Source organism: Balaenoptera musculus, chromosome 15 (assembly GCF_009873245.2).
Source record: "Balaenoptera musculus isolate JJ_BM4_2016_0621 chromosome 15, mBalMus1.pri.v3, whole genome shotgun sequence".
NCBI lineage: Eukaryota > Metazoa > Chordata > Mammalia > Artiodactyla > Balaenopteridae > Balaenoptera > Balaenoptera musculus.
In genome coordinates, this window is record NC_045799.1 from 17,408,374 (window position 1) to 17,428,648 (window position 20,275).

A 20,275-nucleotide genomic window follows, 5' to 3' on the forward strand; every position below is an offset into this window, starting at 1 on the left:
ATACCTGTATAAATATACACATATAACACTATAAAACACATATCAAGACACTTAATAATTGATTGCGATGATAGATTATGTATGCTTTTTATTTTCATCTTTACTCTTTTCTATTTCATCCAAATATGCTAAAATGAATGTATGTAACTAATATTAACAGAAAAAATGCTGTTAAAAGGAGAAAAATGACCACTTTTTCCTAGGCACAGCATATTCTAAGGATGGTAGGAGCCTTCACAGGGCATAGCAGAATTAGGGGTAGCTATTCCGACAGAAGCGGCAGCATTGGCCCCTGTTGAGAATACGGGTAAAATTACCCTCAGACTGCCCCACCTCCTCATCGCCACCAAGAGATACTGTTCATTAAGGTGGAGGTTTAGAAATATTTTTGTCTGTCACCTGGTCTTTACGGAAGATTGCTGTGGGATCCATGCACTCCTCAGGGGCTCCAGGGCAGACCCTGTCAGCCCCACCCCAAGGCTGACTTCCAGGTCTCCCTACAAAGGATTCACTCCATCGGAAGTCTGTACAACGAATAGCGTTCGAAGAGTCTCAGAAATGAGGCCATGTGTCCAAAGCCTCTGCACAGATCTCAGTAGGGGCAGCCTACGTGTTTAGACAAATCACGGGCATTGTTACACCCTAATTTGGCAGGAAAAGGCTCCTGCCCTGGGAAGCCATCAGCACAGCAGTGGCCACACCAGGGCTGATGAGATAAGCAGACGTGTCAGTCCTCTGCGGCAGATTCTTCCCGTAAACCTGTTTTCCCGCTCCCCGCAGGGCTACCGCTGGCTCCTGGAACCAGCTCCCCCTCCTGCCTGCATCTCTGCCAGGTGTCCCTTCCATGCAGGGCTTCTGCTGAAAACCTAGTGGTCACCCTACAACTACATACTAAGGAGAAATTCATGCCGATACTCAACACAGCTGGCACGTATTGAGTGGGTTACACATACAATGTATTTAATTCTCACAACCAGTCTTTCAGGTAGATGCTATTTGTAGCCCTGCTTTATAGATGAGGAGACTGAACCTTAAGGGTAAATGAGTCAAAGTTACCCAGGTCGTGAGCAGTAGAGGCAGGATTTGAATGCAGGTCTATGTCTATGTCCTGGGTGGGCTCATCCTTCCATGCTAACCTCATAGCCCTGCCCACCTGTATCTCCACTCCAGCCTTTCCTTCCATACAGATGGCTTCCTATTAAAAAAAAATTCATGTATTTATCACCTAGTTACCCACCTCTAATTTTCACTGTACTAAGTACTTAAAGAGATTTGAGTCTCTCAAATCTACAAACGAAATTCCAACACCCTTGGGCTTTTTTTTTCAAATTTCTGCCTTCTAGTTGCCTTCTTACAGCTCTTTTCCCCTTCTCGGCCACATTTCTTAAACGTGATGTCTACACTTGCAATGTGGCTTTCTTTAACTCCCGCCTCTTCCCAGAAGTGGCTCTTGTGAAGGTCACCAGTGCTTTCCTTGTTGCTAAAGCCAGGGGGCGGGGTGGTGGCGGTGGTACTCCTCCTCCCCCTCCCCCTCCTCCCCTCCTCCTCCTCCTCCCCCTCCTCCCCTCCTCCCCCTCCTCCCCCCGTCCTCCTCCATTATTACTATTATTCCTTATAGTTGGCTCTTCTTTCAGCATTTGATGATGCTGACCGCTGCCTCCTTGAAAATCTTCCTGCCCTCTTGGTTCCGTGGCATCATCTGTCAGCAACTATGAAGGGTCTGAGAGTTGCCTTATTTGCAAGCAAAGGGGTTAGGCTGCCCATTGCGTGGTTGCATGGATGCTGGCAGGAGACACGAGACTCTTGGGTCAGAGACAAAGGACTTTATTACTCATTACCCCGCAGGCAGCACAAGCTTCATGTCTGCAACAGTTTCCCTTGTGCCCCCAAGTCCTGTGAAGATGATGTGAGGGTGGATCCAGGTGGGGTTTACACACAGCAGGTCTGTGTCATAGCTGGGGAACCCCCACGCCTAGGATACCCCAATCTTTTATTATTACCTTTGAGATATAATTTACAAACCATAAAGTTCAATAAGTCTACCACTTAGTGGGTTTTAGTGTGTTTACAGAGTCATGGCACCATTACTACATGCTCTGTCTTTCCTTCTTTTCACCTGTAGGGACCCCAGATTAAAAAACAGCTCCTGTAGGGCGACCCAGGGGAGGGAAATCTAGCTGGGCTTTGGATTTGCACAGGGTTGGGTTCCCTCAGATTCGTCTGAAGCTGATGCATGGACCTCATCCTCCTCCGTCCTGTGCAACTCCTCTCCGAGGACCGTAGGCAACTCTGACCCGGAACTGTCCCCTCACACACGTATTCTTTCCTCCTTTACTTTCTGATATTTTTTCTTCCTGTCTTCCCTCAGCCCATCCCCTGTTTATGTGCTTCAGGATTGATCCAGCTCATTCCCGCCCCAGCACATGGAGCCTGGGAGAAGAGTGGCGCGCAAGGCAGCCCTGCTTCTTGCCCTCATGGAACTTAACCTTTTGGCAGCAGAGACAGACATTTAGCAACTAATCACAGAGTTACATATTTTATCACACATGTGACCAGGCTCCCAGTGGGGAAAAGGGTCTGCTGAGGAGATAGGGAGTAGGGAGAGTGGGGAGGAATTGTGAGTCTCAGAGAAGTGCCCGTGGAAGAAGTGGCCTGTGAGCAGAGTTCAGAGAGGTGAACTGGAAATAGTCAAAGGGCCATCAAGCTGCACAGGGCGACGGCATGTGTGCAGGCCCTTCACCCCCTGCTCATCCTCTTTGCTCAGGGCTGACGGCTCCCTGCAGGGCTTATGCCAGGACCCTCCTGACGCTGCAGGAACTCTGAACCCAGAAATCAACCGTAAATGGGCAGTCAACCATGCGTGCGGTGGGCCCTTGGGAGGTCTTTAGCACAGCGAATCAAAAATGATTTATGTCCACTTCTATTTCTTTTAACTTTTAATAAAGAATAATCAAAAGCTATTCTTTAGAGATTGCCAAAGAGGTGCAAATATGGTCTTAAGAGACTCAATGGGCCAGCTTTTAGCAAGTTTCCAAGTGTCATGCCGTTGACGCAGTATGACTAGAAACGAAAAGAATATTAATTCCGAATGAATTGTGGGAAGTTCACCAAATATTTTCTAGCCAGGAGATTTCTGGAGCAATTAGAATAATTTTCAACTGGAAACGCCGGCCTCGTTTTACTTGTGTGTGTGTGCGTGCGCGCGAGCTTGCGCTAGGAGCTCAAATCAGCACGCGGAAGGTTTCTAGGACCCATGTGTTAGAACATCTCCTGTAAAACAGTCATAATGTCAGTTGCACACAGTTTCCTTTTATTAAAGACAGTAATGTTTCCACTTCTGCTGATTATAAATCAATTGCAAGCCGGCATGCACTCCGGCATGTCCGGAAATAATGACAGCCATTTTTTGCAAGCTGTGTCTTATGTCTTTGTGAAGGGAATAATGTCCTGACACAGGAGCAGAGAGGATGGGGAATTGCAAAATGGTGAGGCCATTATAGATACCCTGATAGTCAGTCAGATAATATGAAAACAGCAGGCTTTCCATGGCATCAGGTGCTTCTCTTGTCTTCCTTTCTAGATAGTTCCTGAAGATAGAGAGGTTTTGCCTGGGGGGGTGGAAGGATGCACATATGCCAGGGTCAGAAATATTAAAGTGTGGGCATTTGCAGTCCATACTCTTGTAAAGAGTGTGTGCTCTCAAACCAAGCCGGCTTATTCCACATAACATAAAACAAGCTAAGGGAAGGGGGAATTTGAGTTGTTTTAAAAGAGAGAGATAAGCAGATGAAAAAGAAAGAAAAAAGAGAGGTTTCAAAGGGAACTGTTACCATGATGAATGAGAGAGACATGGGTATAAAATGGGATTAAGCAGGACCACCGATTAGGCTACAAAATGCCTTTGTTCAGCTTAGAACACATGTGCCCCCCTGGGTGGATGAACTGGAAAAAGGTTCGCACTATGGGCACATGCAGCCCCAAGGCACATAGCCTGGCAGGCAGACAGAGCCTTTGGGCAAAGAAAACAGGTAGCCTTCCTCCAAGTGGATTCGGTCAGCCTGTGGTCAGGGCTCCTGCTTTGCCAGTAGAGCAGGGGCTGGATTTGGGTGCCACACCCTTGGCCCATGGCTGGGCATCTTTGGTGCAGTGACCAATTGCTCAGCCTCAGGGAGTGGCCTGGATTTAAGGAATGTTTCCATTCATGTGTTTCGTGATATTATTTGGCCCCATTCTTTCCACTGAGGGACTTAAGGTGACATTAGCCTTCAAATCTTGGAGACAGAGGACAAGGCCAGCAGCATCAGTGTCACTCTGGAGCTTGTTAGAAATGCAGATTATCTAGCCTCACCCCTGACCTACTGAGTCACTCTGGAGGTGATCGTTATGCATGCTAAGGTTTGAGAGCCGCTGCTTTAGACTGATGGAGTTGGGGTAAGAAAACCTCACCCAAGCCTAATAGGACATTAGATATGACACCCCTTAATAATATATTCAGAAAGTCCATTAGCCAGGAATGCAGGAAGATGCTTTGCCCCTCCTCACATAGATATTTCCTACGTCGAGACCTCTGAGGTTTCTAGAAAGCTAGGCATAGATCACATCAGTTCCCAAACTGTTTTCTGTGGAGCAGTCATTTCCTGCAAGATGGCATTTGATGTTCTTTGAAGAAGCAAAGTGAGTTTCTGGAACACTGCACACTCTACCCTCCTCACACAGAGTCACAGGGTAACTGTGCGCTGTCGTGTACTGGCTGGCAGCTGGGCGATGTGATTAAGGCCTCAGTGTCTGGAATCAGGTCACCTGGGTCCACATCGTAACTCCATCCCTCAGCAAAGTCACGTAAGGTTTTGCTCCTCTTCCTGTGGTTCATGGACCAGCATCAGCGACAAGACTTGGGAGCTAGCTGGAGATGAAGGGTGTCAGGTCCCCCCACAGACTCAGGGAATCAGAGTCTGCATTTTTAACAAGATTCCCCAGGTGGTTTGTATGCACATTAATTTGAAAAGTACTATTCTAAACCACGTTGCTTGACCTGTCTGCCTCAGTTTCCTTATCTGAAAAACAGGAATATTCTTAGGACCTATCTCATGCCTTATCATCCATGAGAATCACCTGGAGGGTCTGTGAAAGCGAAAACGGCCTGGCTCCTCCCATAACAGCTCCTGGTTTATTAGGTCCAGAGAGGGGCCAGAAAATGTGCATTTCTAACAGGTTCCCAGGGAATGCTAATGCAGTAGGTCTGGGGACCGCACTTTGAGAACCACTGCTTTAGACTAGTCTAAAAGCATTGCTCATCCTCTGCTGACCGTGTTTTCCTCCTTGAAGGATGCTATTTCAATACTTGACTTTGTGTTTATGTTTTGCCCTTTTTGCTGTTTTGTTGGAATCTTAACCCAGCCTGTAAATTCTTCTGAAATTATACCTTCCACATTCCACACTCTCTCATTTTCTGTTTTGTTAAATAACGAGTACATTTCCAGTGTGATTAATGATAGAATAAGGAAAGGGGAAAAGACAACTCAGACTACCAACCCCAATAAACAGCCTCCATAAATGGATATCAGCCCCGGAAATCTCATTAAAATTAACATTTCTCACAGGTTCCCAGGCAATGTCGATGCTGCTGGTCTGGGACCCACCCTTTGAGAAGTACTTTCCTAGGGATTTTAGAAGGATGAAGTGGATTCTATCGTGTAAGCCAGTTAACACAGTGCCTAGCACAGACTGAGCACTCGGACATGTTCGTTAATGTGACTTTTACTTAATAAATGCTCAGACAAATCCCATTACTTTGAACAAAATATTTATCAAACTCAGTTATGGAACTTTATTCGCTGGGGGATAGATTGACTTTTCAGAGGAAGCAGTGTGTTATTGCAGGGGTACTTGAGCTTCCCACATTGTCAATGATCTATGGAGATCAGTTCCCAGCCCCCTGCCCCCTTTTTTTTTTAACATAGATTCAGGAGCAGACAACCAGCAAATCTCAGGGCAGTGGCTCATGGACTTTCAGGAGACCCTATGTATAATATACTAGAGGAGGAGATAGAGATAGGAAGGTGCTGGGTAGAATGGATTAAAGTGTCCTTTATGAGCCAGTGCCCCAAACTGCAGGGTACTGTGCATGTTGGCTGCTAAAGGCTCACAAATCCTCCTTCCCCAGAGAACTGTGTCCTTGGTCAAATGGGAACCGTTTCTTCCTCCCCCACCTGCTCATGACCTGTGACTGATCGGTGTGGAGTGCAGAAGCTGGCTCCTTGCCTCCTGGTGGGATTAACTCTGGTACACTTCATGCTCTGGAGCTCCGCGGAGTCAGGCTGAAGCCAGACCCCAGTTTCCACCACATCGTTGCTCGGCTTCTTTCCTCACCCTTTCCTTCATCCCCTTTCTTCTGAGAGCACTCAGTAAATCACCAGGTCTCAGACTCTGCTTCCTTCTGGGGAGCCCAACCTAAGACACCCTTCTGAGTGCCCACTGGGAAATTTAGTCAATTGATTCATTGACTCAGAGGGGCTAGAGGATGATTCATTTTAGAACAACAGACGTAGCTCTGAAAAACTTGCCACAAGAAGAAAGGAAATGTGCCTGGAACTTTCAGAGGAAGGATGTACTTATGGATGAAAAATATTACAGGAGCCAAAAGAAAATTTCCAACAAGCCAAAGGGGTGACGTGGGCCTAAGGGTTTGATAGAATTTTCCACAGGCTTCTATGTGCATCATCTGTGTCATGCTCCTCTCTGGCTTTTCCCAGGACTTTGACTTCCCTTCACTGTCCTGCTTCTCTTTCCTAGCATCCTAACATCTGCATCCCTGTGCACTTACATGGCACCTGGTGTCATGGCTGGGAAGCTTTACTCTCCCACTTTGCCTCTGGGTTGTGGTCCACTTCAGGCTCCTGGCATCTCCCCTGCACCACCCGTCCCTGTGCCCACTCAAACCTGCTCATTGCCTATGGGCTTAGGTTTCTGAGTCTTTTCCTGCTTCATGAAACCTCCCCTTGTTTTCTTCCCTTGCATTTTCTCTTCTGCCTCTGTCTGGGGCTGAGACAGTGGCTGGCACCTGTGCTTCTTATGCCTCCTCTCTGCTTAAATCCCTTCTCCGTGTTGCCACAGCATTCTGGCATCTGAGCCTCTCACCATCCATTCCTGGTCTTCTAGAATCCCTCCCGATCTCTGCTCCTGGGTGACTGCTCAATTGCCTTGACCTTGAGCACCTGCTTGCCCTTCCATCTGGGCTCATCTCTCTGAACTTAACCTCCATTTCTCCTTGCCCTGGTCCATCACAGCCCTATTTCCTATTGTGATTCTGGGCCCTCCTGCTCGTCCCTGTCCTGCTGTTGTCTGCTCCCAAAATGACAGGTGTGATTATCAAAAGGCCTATTTTCTAGAGATTTTATTAGACAACCTGCAATTTCCTATCCTTCCATGGGAGAAAGCCTGGTGGTTCGGGAGCTAAACAGAAAAATCTAAATTGTTCACGGGGAGGCACTGAATCCTCTCTGGTTCTGCTGGAATCTGACATCATTAAGAAGAAAAGTTAAATAATACTGGAGGAGACACCAAAATAAAATTTAAACATGAAAAATTATGAAAAATTAATATTTTGTGCTTAATCAGTCCTTTGCCGTTTGTGTTAATTCCTTATTGCTGATGTAACAAGTTGCGCAAACTTAGTGGCTTAAAACAATGCAGATTTATTACTTTACAGTTATGGAGATCAGAAGTCAGAAATTGGGTCTTACTGGGCTAAAATCAAGGTGTCGGCTGGGCTGGGCTCCTTCTGGAGAAGGAGAGGGAAGAATCTCTTCCCTTACCCTTTCCAGCTTCTGGAGGCTGCCCTGAATTCCTTAGCTCATGGTTCCTTCCTGCATCTTAAAGCCATCAATCACGTCACTCTGACCTCTGCTTCTGTCACCACATCTCCTTCTCTGACTCTGGCCATCCGGCCTTCTTCCTCTTCTGCATATAAATCCTCTTGGATAATTCAGGATCTCTCGCCATCTCAAAATCCTGAATCACATCTTCAGCGTCCCTTTTGCCATGTAAGGTGATGTATTTACAGGTTCCAGGGATTAGGATGTAGACATCTTTGAGGGGCTGTTATCCAGTTTACCCCACTTCACCTGGCTAATTTCATGGTTAATTTAGAGAGCTCCACTAACACCAGAATATACCTTCATGTGTTAAATGTTTTACATGCCTTCTCATTTATTCGTCGCAATAACTCCATAGAGCAAACACCAGTATCAGATCCATTGTTTAAATGAGGAAACTGAAGCCCAGAGAAATGAAAGTGCCTGCACAAATGGTTTTGGCTTGCATTTGTTTTCCTATCAGCTATTGTGACTTGCTACTGTGAAAAAGGGCCTTATTCAAACTCAGAGTATCACATCTAAGATTCAGGATGGTAAAAACAAAAATGCCGTGCTAGAAATGTTGATTCTAGAAATGTTTAGCAAGTCAGGAGGCTTCAGGGCACGGTGCTAGAAATGAAAAGAGCAAAGTCCTGCCCTCGGGGAGCTACAGTCTACAGTGGGAAACACTTGTAGGAAAAAATGTGTGGGAAGTTTGCACCATACATAAGAGAGTGAGGAGCTTCCAGAAGGTGTTGTGACAGTCAGGGGCACTTACTGGAGATGCTAATGAGCTGAACCTGTGTGTTTAAGGGAGAGGGAGTATCTCCAGGGAGACAGGAGGCACCAGGCAGAGGAAGAAGCATATGCCAAGGAGGAGAGGTGTTGAAAAGCCCCCATCCTCACTCTACCTGGAGGGACAGATTGGTCCCTGTGGGGGGGACTCAGAGCCTGTGGGTGGTGTACCAGGACACCAGCTGTTTATTATCACTTTGTGGGCTGTGTCTTCACTAACTTACCTGAGTCTGCATTTAGGGAAACCCTGTGGGTTTTGCTTAAGAGATGAAGGAAAATGGGAGGAAGGTTAAGGGGCCAAGCGCCAACCCCGAATGCAGATGAGCAAGGAGCCAAGGTGTTTGGAAGCGGCTGTGCCCTCTCTTCCTATGGCCAGGCATCCACCCTCTTGAATCAGCTCACTAGCAAAGGTTATTCTTGAACTACATCACTTGCAGAAACCAGCAATGGAGACTCCTTATTATGGAAAGTCATGGGCCCCAGGGGTGTGGGGACGGGTGGAACTTCCATGCTGGGGTCACTCAGGGGTGTGTGATAATATGTTGTCTCCTTCCCTTCCTCTGTCCTGTAGCAATGGAATGGCAGGGACACGGCCCTCATGGTCACCCGCGTGGTCAACCACAGGCGCTTCTCGGCGACAGTCAGTGTGGCGGACACTACCCAGCGGAGCGTGAGCAAGTACCGCTGTGTGATCCGCTCTGACGGTGGCTCTGGTGTGTCCAACTACGCTGAGCTGATTGTGAAAGGTGAGTGCCACCACCCGTGCCTCTCCCCAGGTGGTTGATTTCACGGGGATCCCTTGGCCCCATCCTTGCATGGTGGGAGGAGTTAAGACTCCCCGTTTTCTCATCTGGTGTTCCTACACCCATTCCGTAGACTGAAACACGATTTCCAATTCTTGCCATCAACACACATCAAAAAAAAAATAGAGGAAGTTATTGTGAAATCATGCAATATTACATTGTCCATTCAAAGTTGAGTCTTACATGTAGGATCGTATATGAAAGCTTATGGGATATATAACATAGACGACATCTCCAAATTTGGCTTTAATCTGCATTTAAAGTTAGAGTGAGCCAATGTCCTTGTGCTTTGGTGGCGTTCTATTACAGTGATCAGAGTACAATTGTTTCTGAGGGATTTTTTATTGAAAACTCGATATAATGACAATATTTTAGAAGGACTTTTGACATAAATAACCTCCCACCCCACTGGCTTTGATTCAATTTTTTTTCAATTTTCTTTTTCACCTGAGGTATCACTGACATGTTCTTCCATTAAAATATGCACATTGTTCCTTTTCTGCTTCTTTCAAGGAGCTGGATAGTCCATTCATTTTTGAAAGACTATATAATCTTTGTTACCGTGCTTAATGGGTGTATGCTATTTCATCAAGTGAATCATCCTATTTTTAAAAATCTCCGTCATCATTTAGGTAATTCCAGGTGTAATTTGTTTTTCTTTTATCTTTTCCTTTGTGCATGCAACGATTCACACCTCAAATTGAGTTCTTCCGAAGAGAATATTTTATTCTACTAAACCAGATTATTTCCTTGGATAAATTCCCTAGGGGTAGAGTTGGTAGGCCAAAGAATATGAGCATCTTTATACGGATTTTCTTTTTGTTGCAATATTGCTTTGCAAAAATAAACAAAAGAAGAAAAAAGGTTTGACAGCTTACACTGGAAGATAGCAGCGTATGGATGTTCTCATTTTCCAGTGTTATGTTCGCCGATTAAAATTTTAATATAACATAATTTAGTGAATGAAATAATGAAGCTGTTCGTCTTAATGCTAGCTGTAGAATGATACCCAGTGTTTTGAAGGTAAAAGCATCGCTCCACCCTCCAGAGGATCCTGAGTTGGTTCCCTTGGTCAAAGGATCGGTTGGTGGTGAAAACCTTGACCTCTCTTTGCTTCCGCATGTCATGGTAACCTTGCCTGGGACTAGTATGAGTCTAGGGTCTCTAATCCTAGAGAGTGTGGGATTCTCTCTCCTGTGCTGTCCTGACTCCAGATGGATATTCACATGGCTGCCCATTTGTCATTAATCAGATCTCAGCTTGACTGTCATCATGCCATCTTCTCTGAGAGAATTACCCTCCCCTGGACCGCCCCCCCCCCATTCTGGTGGTCACATTCTATTATATCACCTTGTCTCTTTTTTCACTCATCACATTTCCAAATTATATATTTTTCTTTCTTTGTTTACTTGGCAGCGTCTGTCTCCCCCTTTAGGATATAAGCTCTGTGGGATTTGGGGCATCTTCATTTGGTTCATGGTTCACAGTCAGTCCCCCGAGCTTAGCTGAGTGCCTGGCACGAGTGCTGAGCACACTGAACCATCTGAGATAGCCAGCGTTTGACGGTTCTGACCTGCACAATCAGTCGTTCCATAAGGCTCAACCTTAAAATGCTTGTTGAAGGTGGATAAGTGAAGGAGTTATGGCCTCAGCAGGAATGCAGTTCATCCACTGTAATTCTATGAACACTTAAGCTGAAGATCAACAAATTGGGTAGTTACGAACAGAACAACTACAGGAAAAAAAAATCATCTTTAAAATAGTTTACATTGAGGGCCATTATATATAAAAGAAACCAATCATTTTGATCCCATTAGCTCGTATCTTGGCTTTTTGGTGCCATAAGATGGATTCGTGGGATAAAGTGGCCTTTGCAGGGTCTTTCAGATAGTGAATATTGTAACTCCTGAGCTGTGCCCTCTGGAACACTCACTACACGTACTCTTTTATGGTGACCTCCCACACTGGAAAGGAAGCCCACCATCCCCACCCGGAGAATGGATAGTGTTTTCTTCCTGTTGTACCCGGTCTCACCAGCACCTTGCCCGTGCCTGACACAGAGTTGGTAATGATTGCATAGGGTGAAGGACTAGGGGGCCAGTGTAGGGCTCTGAACTTTTCACCCGCAGACAAATGGAACCAGAAAACGCTTCATTTAGTCTTACGTCCCCAGGTGTGGAGAAGGAGGTGTGGGAAACCAAATCCAGAGGGCTCTGGGACAGAGGATGTGATTTCCATGGTGAAGCATCATGGCCTTTATTTGGAGGGGTGGCCAGTGTGTCCTGGGACTGTGATTTATCCTTTGTTGGCTGTGTGTCCTAGGCCAGAGTTCAGCTTGGACTGACTGGTGCCCTGACCAGGTTTGTCAGTACAATACAGGAGCTAACATTGCTCTGTCCCCTCCCCACCCCAGCCCTTGCTGCTCTATTTTAAGGGATGCGCTGGATGGTCTCCTTCAGAGGTCTCCTTCAGGGTGGGCGATGGTGGGTTTGTGCTCCTGGTGACCGGATCCTGTTTTTGTTATACCTTACTGAAATCCTTTATGGATATCACATTTTTTTAGTGCCCATTTTCTTCTTCTCACACTGGCGTTTTTTTTTTCCTTTTATACTCAGTTTTGTGGTAAGCTCGAAGCTGGACCCCTTGAATGTAGAAGTCCCTTCACATCCGCGATCTCATGTGGTCCTGATTGTGGCTCTGCACCTTGGTTTTATTTTAGTTCATTTTACGGCTGTGAGAACAGTCACAGCCAGGTTGAGAAATAGAGACAGGTCCTTAGGGGCAGAGCTAGGATCGGACCAGGAGCTAGATCATGCTATTTTGGCAACACCTGGAGGGCCTGAGGATTGTGGCCTTGTCAGCACATGGTAGCATGGTGTCATGAACAGTGTCGAAAACGTCCAGATAGCAGACAGGGTTCGTGACAGGGGTCCCCCGACCTGTTGCTAACTTGCCCTTTTAACTCACGCATCACCCTCTCACCACTCCCCACCTTTCTGGAGAGGGGTACTAACTGCCAGATTCGTGGAGAAATGGATTTAACCCTTCCCTACACACACTCTCACACACACACACACACACTCACTCACTCATAAAAAGCTAATGGTACCCAAGCCAAACAAGACAGTGAAAGACAGGGGGCACCCAGAGGCGCAGCAACCAAAGGAAGCCTGTCACCCTGGAGTGTGCGGCCAGGAACCCACTTGAAGGCAGCAAACCAGAACACTGGGGGGAAAGTGCTTTATGAAGAATGACTCACTCACGTCTTAGAGCCCCTTCTTGTGGCTGAGCCAGAATGCTTAAATACTTTAATACTGAAGTATTTGCACTTGTTAAAAACAAACAGCAAAAAAAACGGAAAAAATAGAAATCTACCTTCTTTCAGGGAAGGGAGAAAATCTGAGAAAGACAGCTATTCTCAAGGGCCAAGCGCTCTCCCAGGGGATGGGGCTGCTCCCCAGATTGAATTTCCTGTTCCTGGTTTACACATCACACAGATCGTGTGGGCCGAGTGGCAGGGAGCTGACAGACACTGGGGCGTCACAGGAAGAAGACCCTCCCTGGGCAGCATTTTTTCCAGGTTTCCTCCATTTAGTTCCAATTCAGAGACAGGAAAGGACCCTGGAGCTGAGATGCCTGGGTTTGAATCCTGGCCCCTTCTCATCCCAGCTCAGTGACCTTGAACATCAACCTCTCCCAGCTTCAGCTGGTTTATCTGGGGGTGGAGGTAGAGCATTACCTCCCTGAGGGGTGTGTGTCCTGAGGATTACATAAGACAGTGGGTGTAAGAGTTCTTAGAGGAGTGCCTGGCCCACTGAGCTATAAGTGTTTGTTAAATAAAATAAATGACTTGAGGTGGGTGGGGTTTCCCCTGTAAGGAAGTAAAAGGTGGTGACGGCCTGAGTGGGAGGTGGGGCAGGACACCTGGCCCAGGTGCGGATTTGATTGCGATCTGTGTGGCCCTGGAGAGATCCCTTAAGGCCTCCTCTGCAAAAAGGGACTGGCGCTTTCCCCCATGTGCCGAGCATACGGAAAGGGAGGGAGGAATATAAAAGAGGGGGCCAACATGTGGACTTGGGAACACTTGGGTTATGAGACTCCCTGGGTGCCCTTCTGTATCTGCCTCCGGTGAGTCAGGTTTCTGGACCAGAAGAAAAGTAGCTGGTCCTGTTTGTGCCCAGCCGCCTGACCACATGGGCCCCGTCCGCCTGGCATCATTCCTTCAGAACTCGGACCATGCAGGGATTGGGAGGTTACAGGACCCCTCAGCGCCCAAGGATGCCAGGAGCTGGAGGCCCCTCTGGTGACATCTGTGGCAGGTGCTTGTGCTGGGCCAAGCCGTGGAAGGTGGAGACTCAGGCCGGGTCTCTGTCTTTCCCTAAGCAGGTGTGTTTATGGCTGGCTGGCTTGTGGCTCATGTATTATCCTGGGATGGTGAGCATCAGTGCTTCAGAGATGCCACCTCATTAGAGTATAGGTAATATCAAATTCTCAGGGCAACACACTGATCAAAATGAAAGCAAATTGGAATAACTTAATTCCGAAGAACTGTTTATTGAGTTGTGATAATGTACCTGGGTATACATTAGATTACCCTGTAATTGAGGTTTTGCTCGATCGACAATCTGGCCTCTCAACCTACCTGTTCCAGACCAGTGCTCATAAATGCACTAATTCTCTCCCTGTTTCTGGGTTTCTTAACGTCTTCGAGTTCAAGGTGTTTTAGTTTATCCCAAAGACGTAGGTGTCTTCAAAAATGCAGATGTGGTCTGGATGAAAATTTTCTAACTCATCAAAAATGTGTTGTTGGTGGTGATTTTTAAATTTGCCTTCTGAGTCCATTTAACAACCTACCACGGGTTCAGAACCTTCTTATCAATATGCAGATTGGTGCCTAGAAGAAATCCAGTACTGGTGCTGAGAGTCAGATGTTCTGATTTAAGTACTGATATGACTTCCTATCAAGGCAGCTGGGTAGGGTCAAGAGCATGGATTTTGGATGTAAACATCCCAAGTTTCAGTCTCAGTCCTGGCCCCAGCTGTCTGTGTCTTCAGGCAAATTATATATTCACTCCAAGCCTCAGTTTCCTCATCTGTTCAGTGAGGGTAAATATAGCTAATTGGATCCTTATTAGAGGGAGACAGTATATGTATAGATCCCAGTAAAAGTAGACACCCACCCAGTTATATCTGTAAATAACAATAATCAACTTTAGTGTTATTAAGGGGATATTGACCAAATACAGTGTACATTTTTCCTGTTCTGCTTCTTGTACTGTGGAAATTTAAACGTAGTCATCTTAAGGTCTCTTTCCTCCTGGAATGGGCTTGGGGTCATCAAATGCAGCCACTAGTCCAAATTGGTTGCAGAAATGCTTTCCTTAGGTTGCACTGTCTTTTGACTTTGAACAGTTTGTTCCGATACTTAAATGCCTCTTGAAGTTGTATGATTTGGCCGCACTGAGCCCTGCATTCTGAGTGGCAGCAGCGGGCTGGTGTGTCCTGCCCTGCTCTGGGGCATGTGCTCCACAGCTCACCCCTGTCCTCGCTTGGCCCATGTTGCTCACGTCACTAGTCTGGTTCCTGTAGGCCTTTGAGTTTACCGCCTCTGGTTTAAAGACTGCATGGCTGGAGTAGTTGACTTGTTCTTATATTCATATTGTTTAATAGTTGATTTGAGCCCCACTGTGTGTCAAGTAGTGTGATAAGCTCACGGTCTAGCGTGAAGAATTGTGCAAACCTGTAATGCGTGGTCATCTAGTTGTGTTGGGCGCCTACTATACTGTCTTACTAATCCTATCCATAACCCTACGATACAGGTGCTGTAGCATCCCCCTTTTCCAAATGAGGGCGTGGAGGATCAGAGAGGTTAGACAGTCATCCCTAGGTCACACACCTGATACGTGGCAGAGCTGGGATTCCAGCCCATGCCTGCTTGTGCCTCAGCTCAGACTCTTTCTTCTGTACCACATTTCTTACAAAATCCAGTATGGTAGGCCCTGTGATCAGGCGTGAGCTGAGGAAATACAAAGGGTGGAGCAACTGATGCAGTTTGGGAGAGCATCTACAACCTTCCAAGACGACCAGGGCTGCTGGTCACTGTCCCATCAGTGAGAGCAGCCTAGGAGGACGGCTGCATGCCAGGAGAGGAGGCAAAGCCAGTGAGCACTCTGAGCATTTCAGCTTGGACAGCCACTGGAGCACTGCAGAGGTGCCGTCAGAATCGTTTCTGTTCTCTGCCAGCCTTCAGAGGCAGAGCAGAGCTGGGGGCTGTGTGGCTCAGTGGTCAGAGAGCCTGGGCTGGAATCCGGCCTCTGCCCTGTGAACTCCACTTCCTGAGCCTGCCTGGAGCCCCATCATCCCCACCACCTCTCCTGTCCACACCCTAGACCAGGAGGTGGCAAACCATTCCTGCACAGGGCATGGTAGTAAACGTTTTTTCAGCTTGTGGGCCATCCAGGCTCTGTTTTAACTACTCAACTCTGCCGTTGTAGCAAAAGTAGCCCTAGAAAAGATGTCAGTGAGTGAGTGAGGCTGTGTGGCAATAAAACTTTATTTACTCAAACAGGCACGGAGCAGGATTTGGCTCCCAGGACACAGTTTGTCCATCACTGCACGGGACCAACCCCCATCTCTTTGCAGTTGGATGACTCTGCCAGCCTCCTGCCTGCTCCACTCCTGCGCCACCGAGGTCTGTTCTCTATGCAGCAGCCTCAGTGATAGTTTGAAAACAAGTTGAATCATGGTGCATCCTTGCCTAAAACCCTCCACTAGCTCCTCTCTTATCCTCAGAGTAAAGTGCAAACTTCTTAATGCAGTCTCTAGATCTGGCCTCTGTCTCTGATTTCTGACCCCACCCCCCCACCCCATATTTTCCCTCTCACTCTCTTCTCTGGCCACGCCGGTCCACTTCCTCTTCCTTGAACCCCAGCAAGTTAAGTCTGACCTTAGGCCCTTTTCACCTTGCTCCTCTCTCTGGCCCGAATACTTTTCTTCCAGACAATTGTGTGGCTCAGTTGTTTTGTCCACTGTGGTCTCTGCGCAGGCATCAGCTCCTCAGAGAGCCTCCGCGTGCCCACACTCCCTCCTGTGACTCTGTGCCATTGTACTAGGCTGTGGTTTTCTTCCCAGCCCTTATCACTGCCCGCCATGGTCATTCACATCTCTGAGTTACGCACACTATTGAAGGAAGAAGGTCTGTAGGTCTTGCTTCCTGCTGGGTCCATGGCACCTGATACAGTACCTGGAGTGCAGAAGGTGCTCAGACCTTGGCTGTATCCAGCGGGGAGTTCTCAGACCCTTACTTCAGAAGCAGGCGGTGGCATTGCACGCTCCTCCCCATTCCTTCCCTTCTAGAGGTTCTCAGTATTGTGTGAACTGTAGGTTCTTCTCCTACTTCTGAGGAAGTTCCATGTCCTTTCTGGGTGCTTCTTTTTTATCTTTTCCTTTAAGTGCTGTTTTTTTCCCTTATTCATTTCTTCCTAATTATGGAAGCTGTAAGCTTTTTAATTCCCTGTGTCCCTCCTATGGCCTCCCTTTGTCCTGCTTTGGTTGCAACTTTGGGGTCCCAGTTGACCTGCCAGCATCATACTACTTATCCAGTCTACCGTGTGGCCATTATGATGGTCCTTTTAGAAGCTTCTGGGCCTTCCTCAGTGGCTGTCAAGGGAAGGCTTGCCTCGAGGTGAGCCCTCTGTATTCCTCCCGAGTCCTGCCGACTGGCGTATACCTGCTTCAACCTGTGTCTGCACGTTTAACACCTCTTTACGTCACACGTACCCACTTCCTCCCTCCACCCCATGTCTGACCTCGGCTTTCCTGGAAGATGCTATTGCAGAGAAACCTCAGCATTGACATTGTCTGTGTAGCCTTCCTTCCCTGTAGGAAAAATATCCTGATGCTCTTTGTTTTTGTCTTTCTTAGTCTTAACTTTTATTAGTGGGTTGCATCCTTTTTTTTTTTTTTTTTTTTTTTTAACCACAACTGCTATTGGCAAGCACTGGTAGATTCCAAGTCGTGTAGGTCTTGGGTTCAAATCCCGGTCTGCCTTGTGTTAGCTATGTGAATTCGGAACTTCATTCCATGACTCCTTAATTATAAACTGGAATAAGAGCACAGCTCCTCTAGATTTGGGGGCGGGTCATGGCTCTGTTCATCCTTTGTGAACTAACTGCCCCCCTGTTTATGCTTGTCTTTATCATTCTCCATCCTCCCCATCTGCCAGCTGCCCAGTCTTAGCCCCGGACTCCTTCACTCTTGGATGACGTCACTGTTAGTTTTCCAGGGGAAGAGAAAAATGACAGCCGGGAGGAAAGTGGGAAACTTACTTGAGCATATGTGTGTGTGTGGGGGGTGTGGGGGGACGAACTGAGATATATCTATGTATATTGTATTCTATATGGGCACAAAGAACAGCTTATTTAAAAAAAAAAAAAAACGTAAATGTGGATAAATAAAACCTGACAAGTATTGGTTTCCGTGATTTTGACTACTTCATCAGCTGCATGCTGATGGGTTGCATTAATGCTTTTAACGCATTTGGAAATTAAATCAAACGGCAACTGCATTAAACCCTCATTCACTTGGAACATTAACCTCCTGTGTTCAAATGGAAGAATTATCTGGGATATGGAATGAGCTGTAAGGTCTGTCGTAAGCTAACATTTGTGGACCATTTATTGCATGCCAGACACTGCCCTGGATATTTCACGTGAGGTTCTATTTAACCCTCACCTGCTCCCATGTTTCAGGTGAGGATGCTGAAGCCTGATCACCCAGCCTACTTAGAGTCTCATAGCCCAATGTCTGTCCTATTCCTATTATAATTAAGACATTTTTTTTCTGACCCTCCTAATGCTAATTTTCCATCATGTTCTATTCTGTGACAAATAGACATGGAAAATTGTTTCTGAGGACCTAAGATTCAGGCTCAGTTGCACTCAGTTAAACCGTGGGCTCCAGATTTGGAAAGGATGCTCTAGATCATTGTCTCTATCTTCTCACTGGTGCCTAGTTTGCCTCTGAAATGTTACAACCTCTGCCTAGACCAGTGGTTCTTAACTGAGGGTGATTTCATCTACCAGGGGACTTGTGGCAATGTCCCGAGACATTTTTAATTGTCACTCCTGGGAAGGGAGCACCTGCATCCAGTGGGTAGAGGCCAGAGATGCTGCTGAACTTCTGCAATGCACAGGACAGCCTCCCTAACAAAGAACTGCTCAGCCCTAAAGGCCAGTTGTGCCAAGGTTGAGAAACTCGGACCCAAACCCCTCCCCATGGGGAGACTTCTTGATCCCTGATGCTCTGGTGTTCATCTGCAATTTTGTGGACTTCTGGCCAGGTGGGGCATGAGATGTAGGAGAAAGAAGGGAGACCTGGTGACATTAGCTGTGAAGAAATGATTCAGCTTCTCTGATCCCCGGTCTCTTAGTCTAAAAACTCTGACATTTGACTTCTGGTTTATTCTGACCTGGTGAGTGAGCTAGGGTGTCCCAGTGAACAGTACACACCAGCCCAGTGGGCCATGGGAGCTGTCATTGTGCCTAGACTCCCCCAGCTTGCTGCCTCTTCAACCCAAGTCAGTCTACCTACCGGTAGAGCCCAGTGATCCCAAATGGGGATGGGTGGGGTGGGGAGAGGGGGTGGAGTAAAGCATTGTGCACTTCAAAAGCAAGTATCACAAGTCATTTAGAAATGATCCTCATGAAGGGACTTCCCTGGCGGTCCAGTGGTTAGGACTCCGTGCTCCCAATGCAGGGGGTCTGGGTTCGATCCCTGGTTAGGGAACTAGATCCCGCTTGCTGCAACTGAAGATTCCACGTGCCGCAACTAAGACCCAGCACAGCCAAATCAATAAATAAATAATTTTTTTTTTTAAAAAAGAAATGATCTTCATGAAAAAATTGTGGCAACATGTTTAAACATTTAAAAAGCAAAGGTGGAACAGTTAGCAGGAGGCAGATGCCAAGAAAGCAGTATCTCAGCAATTGGCAGGGCGTGGACAGTGGGCTTCCGTTGTAATCAGTGAGGTTCCTTATGCCCACATTGCATTGTTTTTAAACTCCCATGTTCACGCCCCATCTAAGATGTGCTGCTATCCTAATCCAGGGAACTCAGAGCCAGGGCTTAGGTGCGGTTTATCTTAGAAGGAAGGGAGCCTCCACTTTGCTGCTAATTAGATTTGAATGACCATTTCTCTGGGCTTCAACTTCCCTATTTGTCAAAAGAGAAGGTGTATTCTACAGGTGGGTTTCAAACTTATTCCCCCTCAAACAATAGAATGCCTTCCTAAAATAGTATGAAAAACAAATGACATAGCTCTACAGAATCATGGGGTTCCTGCAGTGGTGTAAAATTTTAGTTTTCCCACCACGTAGGCAGGTGGATTTCTTTGCTTCTTTAAAGGTTGTTGTTGTTTTTAAGTGCATATGATCCTCCTTTTTTATGCTTTCCTGGACCCTGGTAGAGAATGGAGCTAGGATTTGGCCCCTTCTCTTTTAAATGAAATGTGCTTGCTCCAACTTTTCATTACTAATCAGAGTAGCAGGCCTGTTACTTTAGATGTGTATCCAGAGGCAGATGTGACTCGCTTACCGCTGAATAAATGGAACTCTTCCTCTCTGATGGAACTCGGCCTGGCGGTGTGGAGCAGAGACTTTTTGGCAGAGTGGCTGATCATCTGTTCTCGGTGAGGGAAAGCCTCCGGTTTGAGTTTATCAGCGGCAAAATGTGCTCCGTGGTTTGCTCTTCTCATCTGTCACACATGTGAGTGGGGAACTGCTGGACGCCCCCGTGAGACAGGACTGGCGTTTGCTGTGTCTTTGC

General features: G+C 46.9%; 1 protein-coding gene across 11 annotated transcripts in view; it reads left to right on the forward strand.

Moving 5' to 3' along the window:
• PTPRT (protein tyrosine phosphatase receptor type T) overlaps window positions 1-20,275 on the forward strand; it is a 1,089,879-nt gene that overhangs the window by 417,281 nt on the left and 652,323 nt on the right. For all 11 annotated transcript variants that reach the window (XM_036826097.1, XM_036826100.1, XM_036826103.1 and 8 more), the window contains exon 6: window positions 9,220-9,394. In XM_036826097.1, coding sequence (XP_036681992.1) covers window positions 9,220-9,394 — 175 coding nt within the window. The remainder of the gene's footprint in view (window positions 1-9,219; window positions 9,395-20,275) is intronic.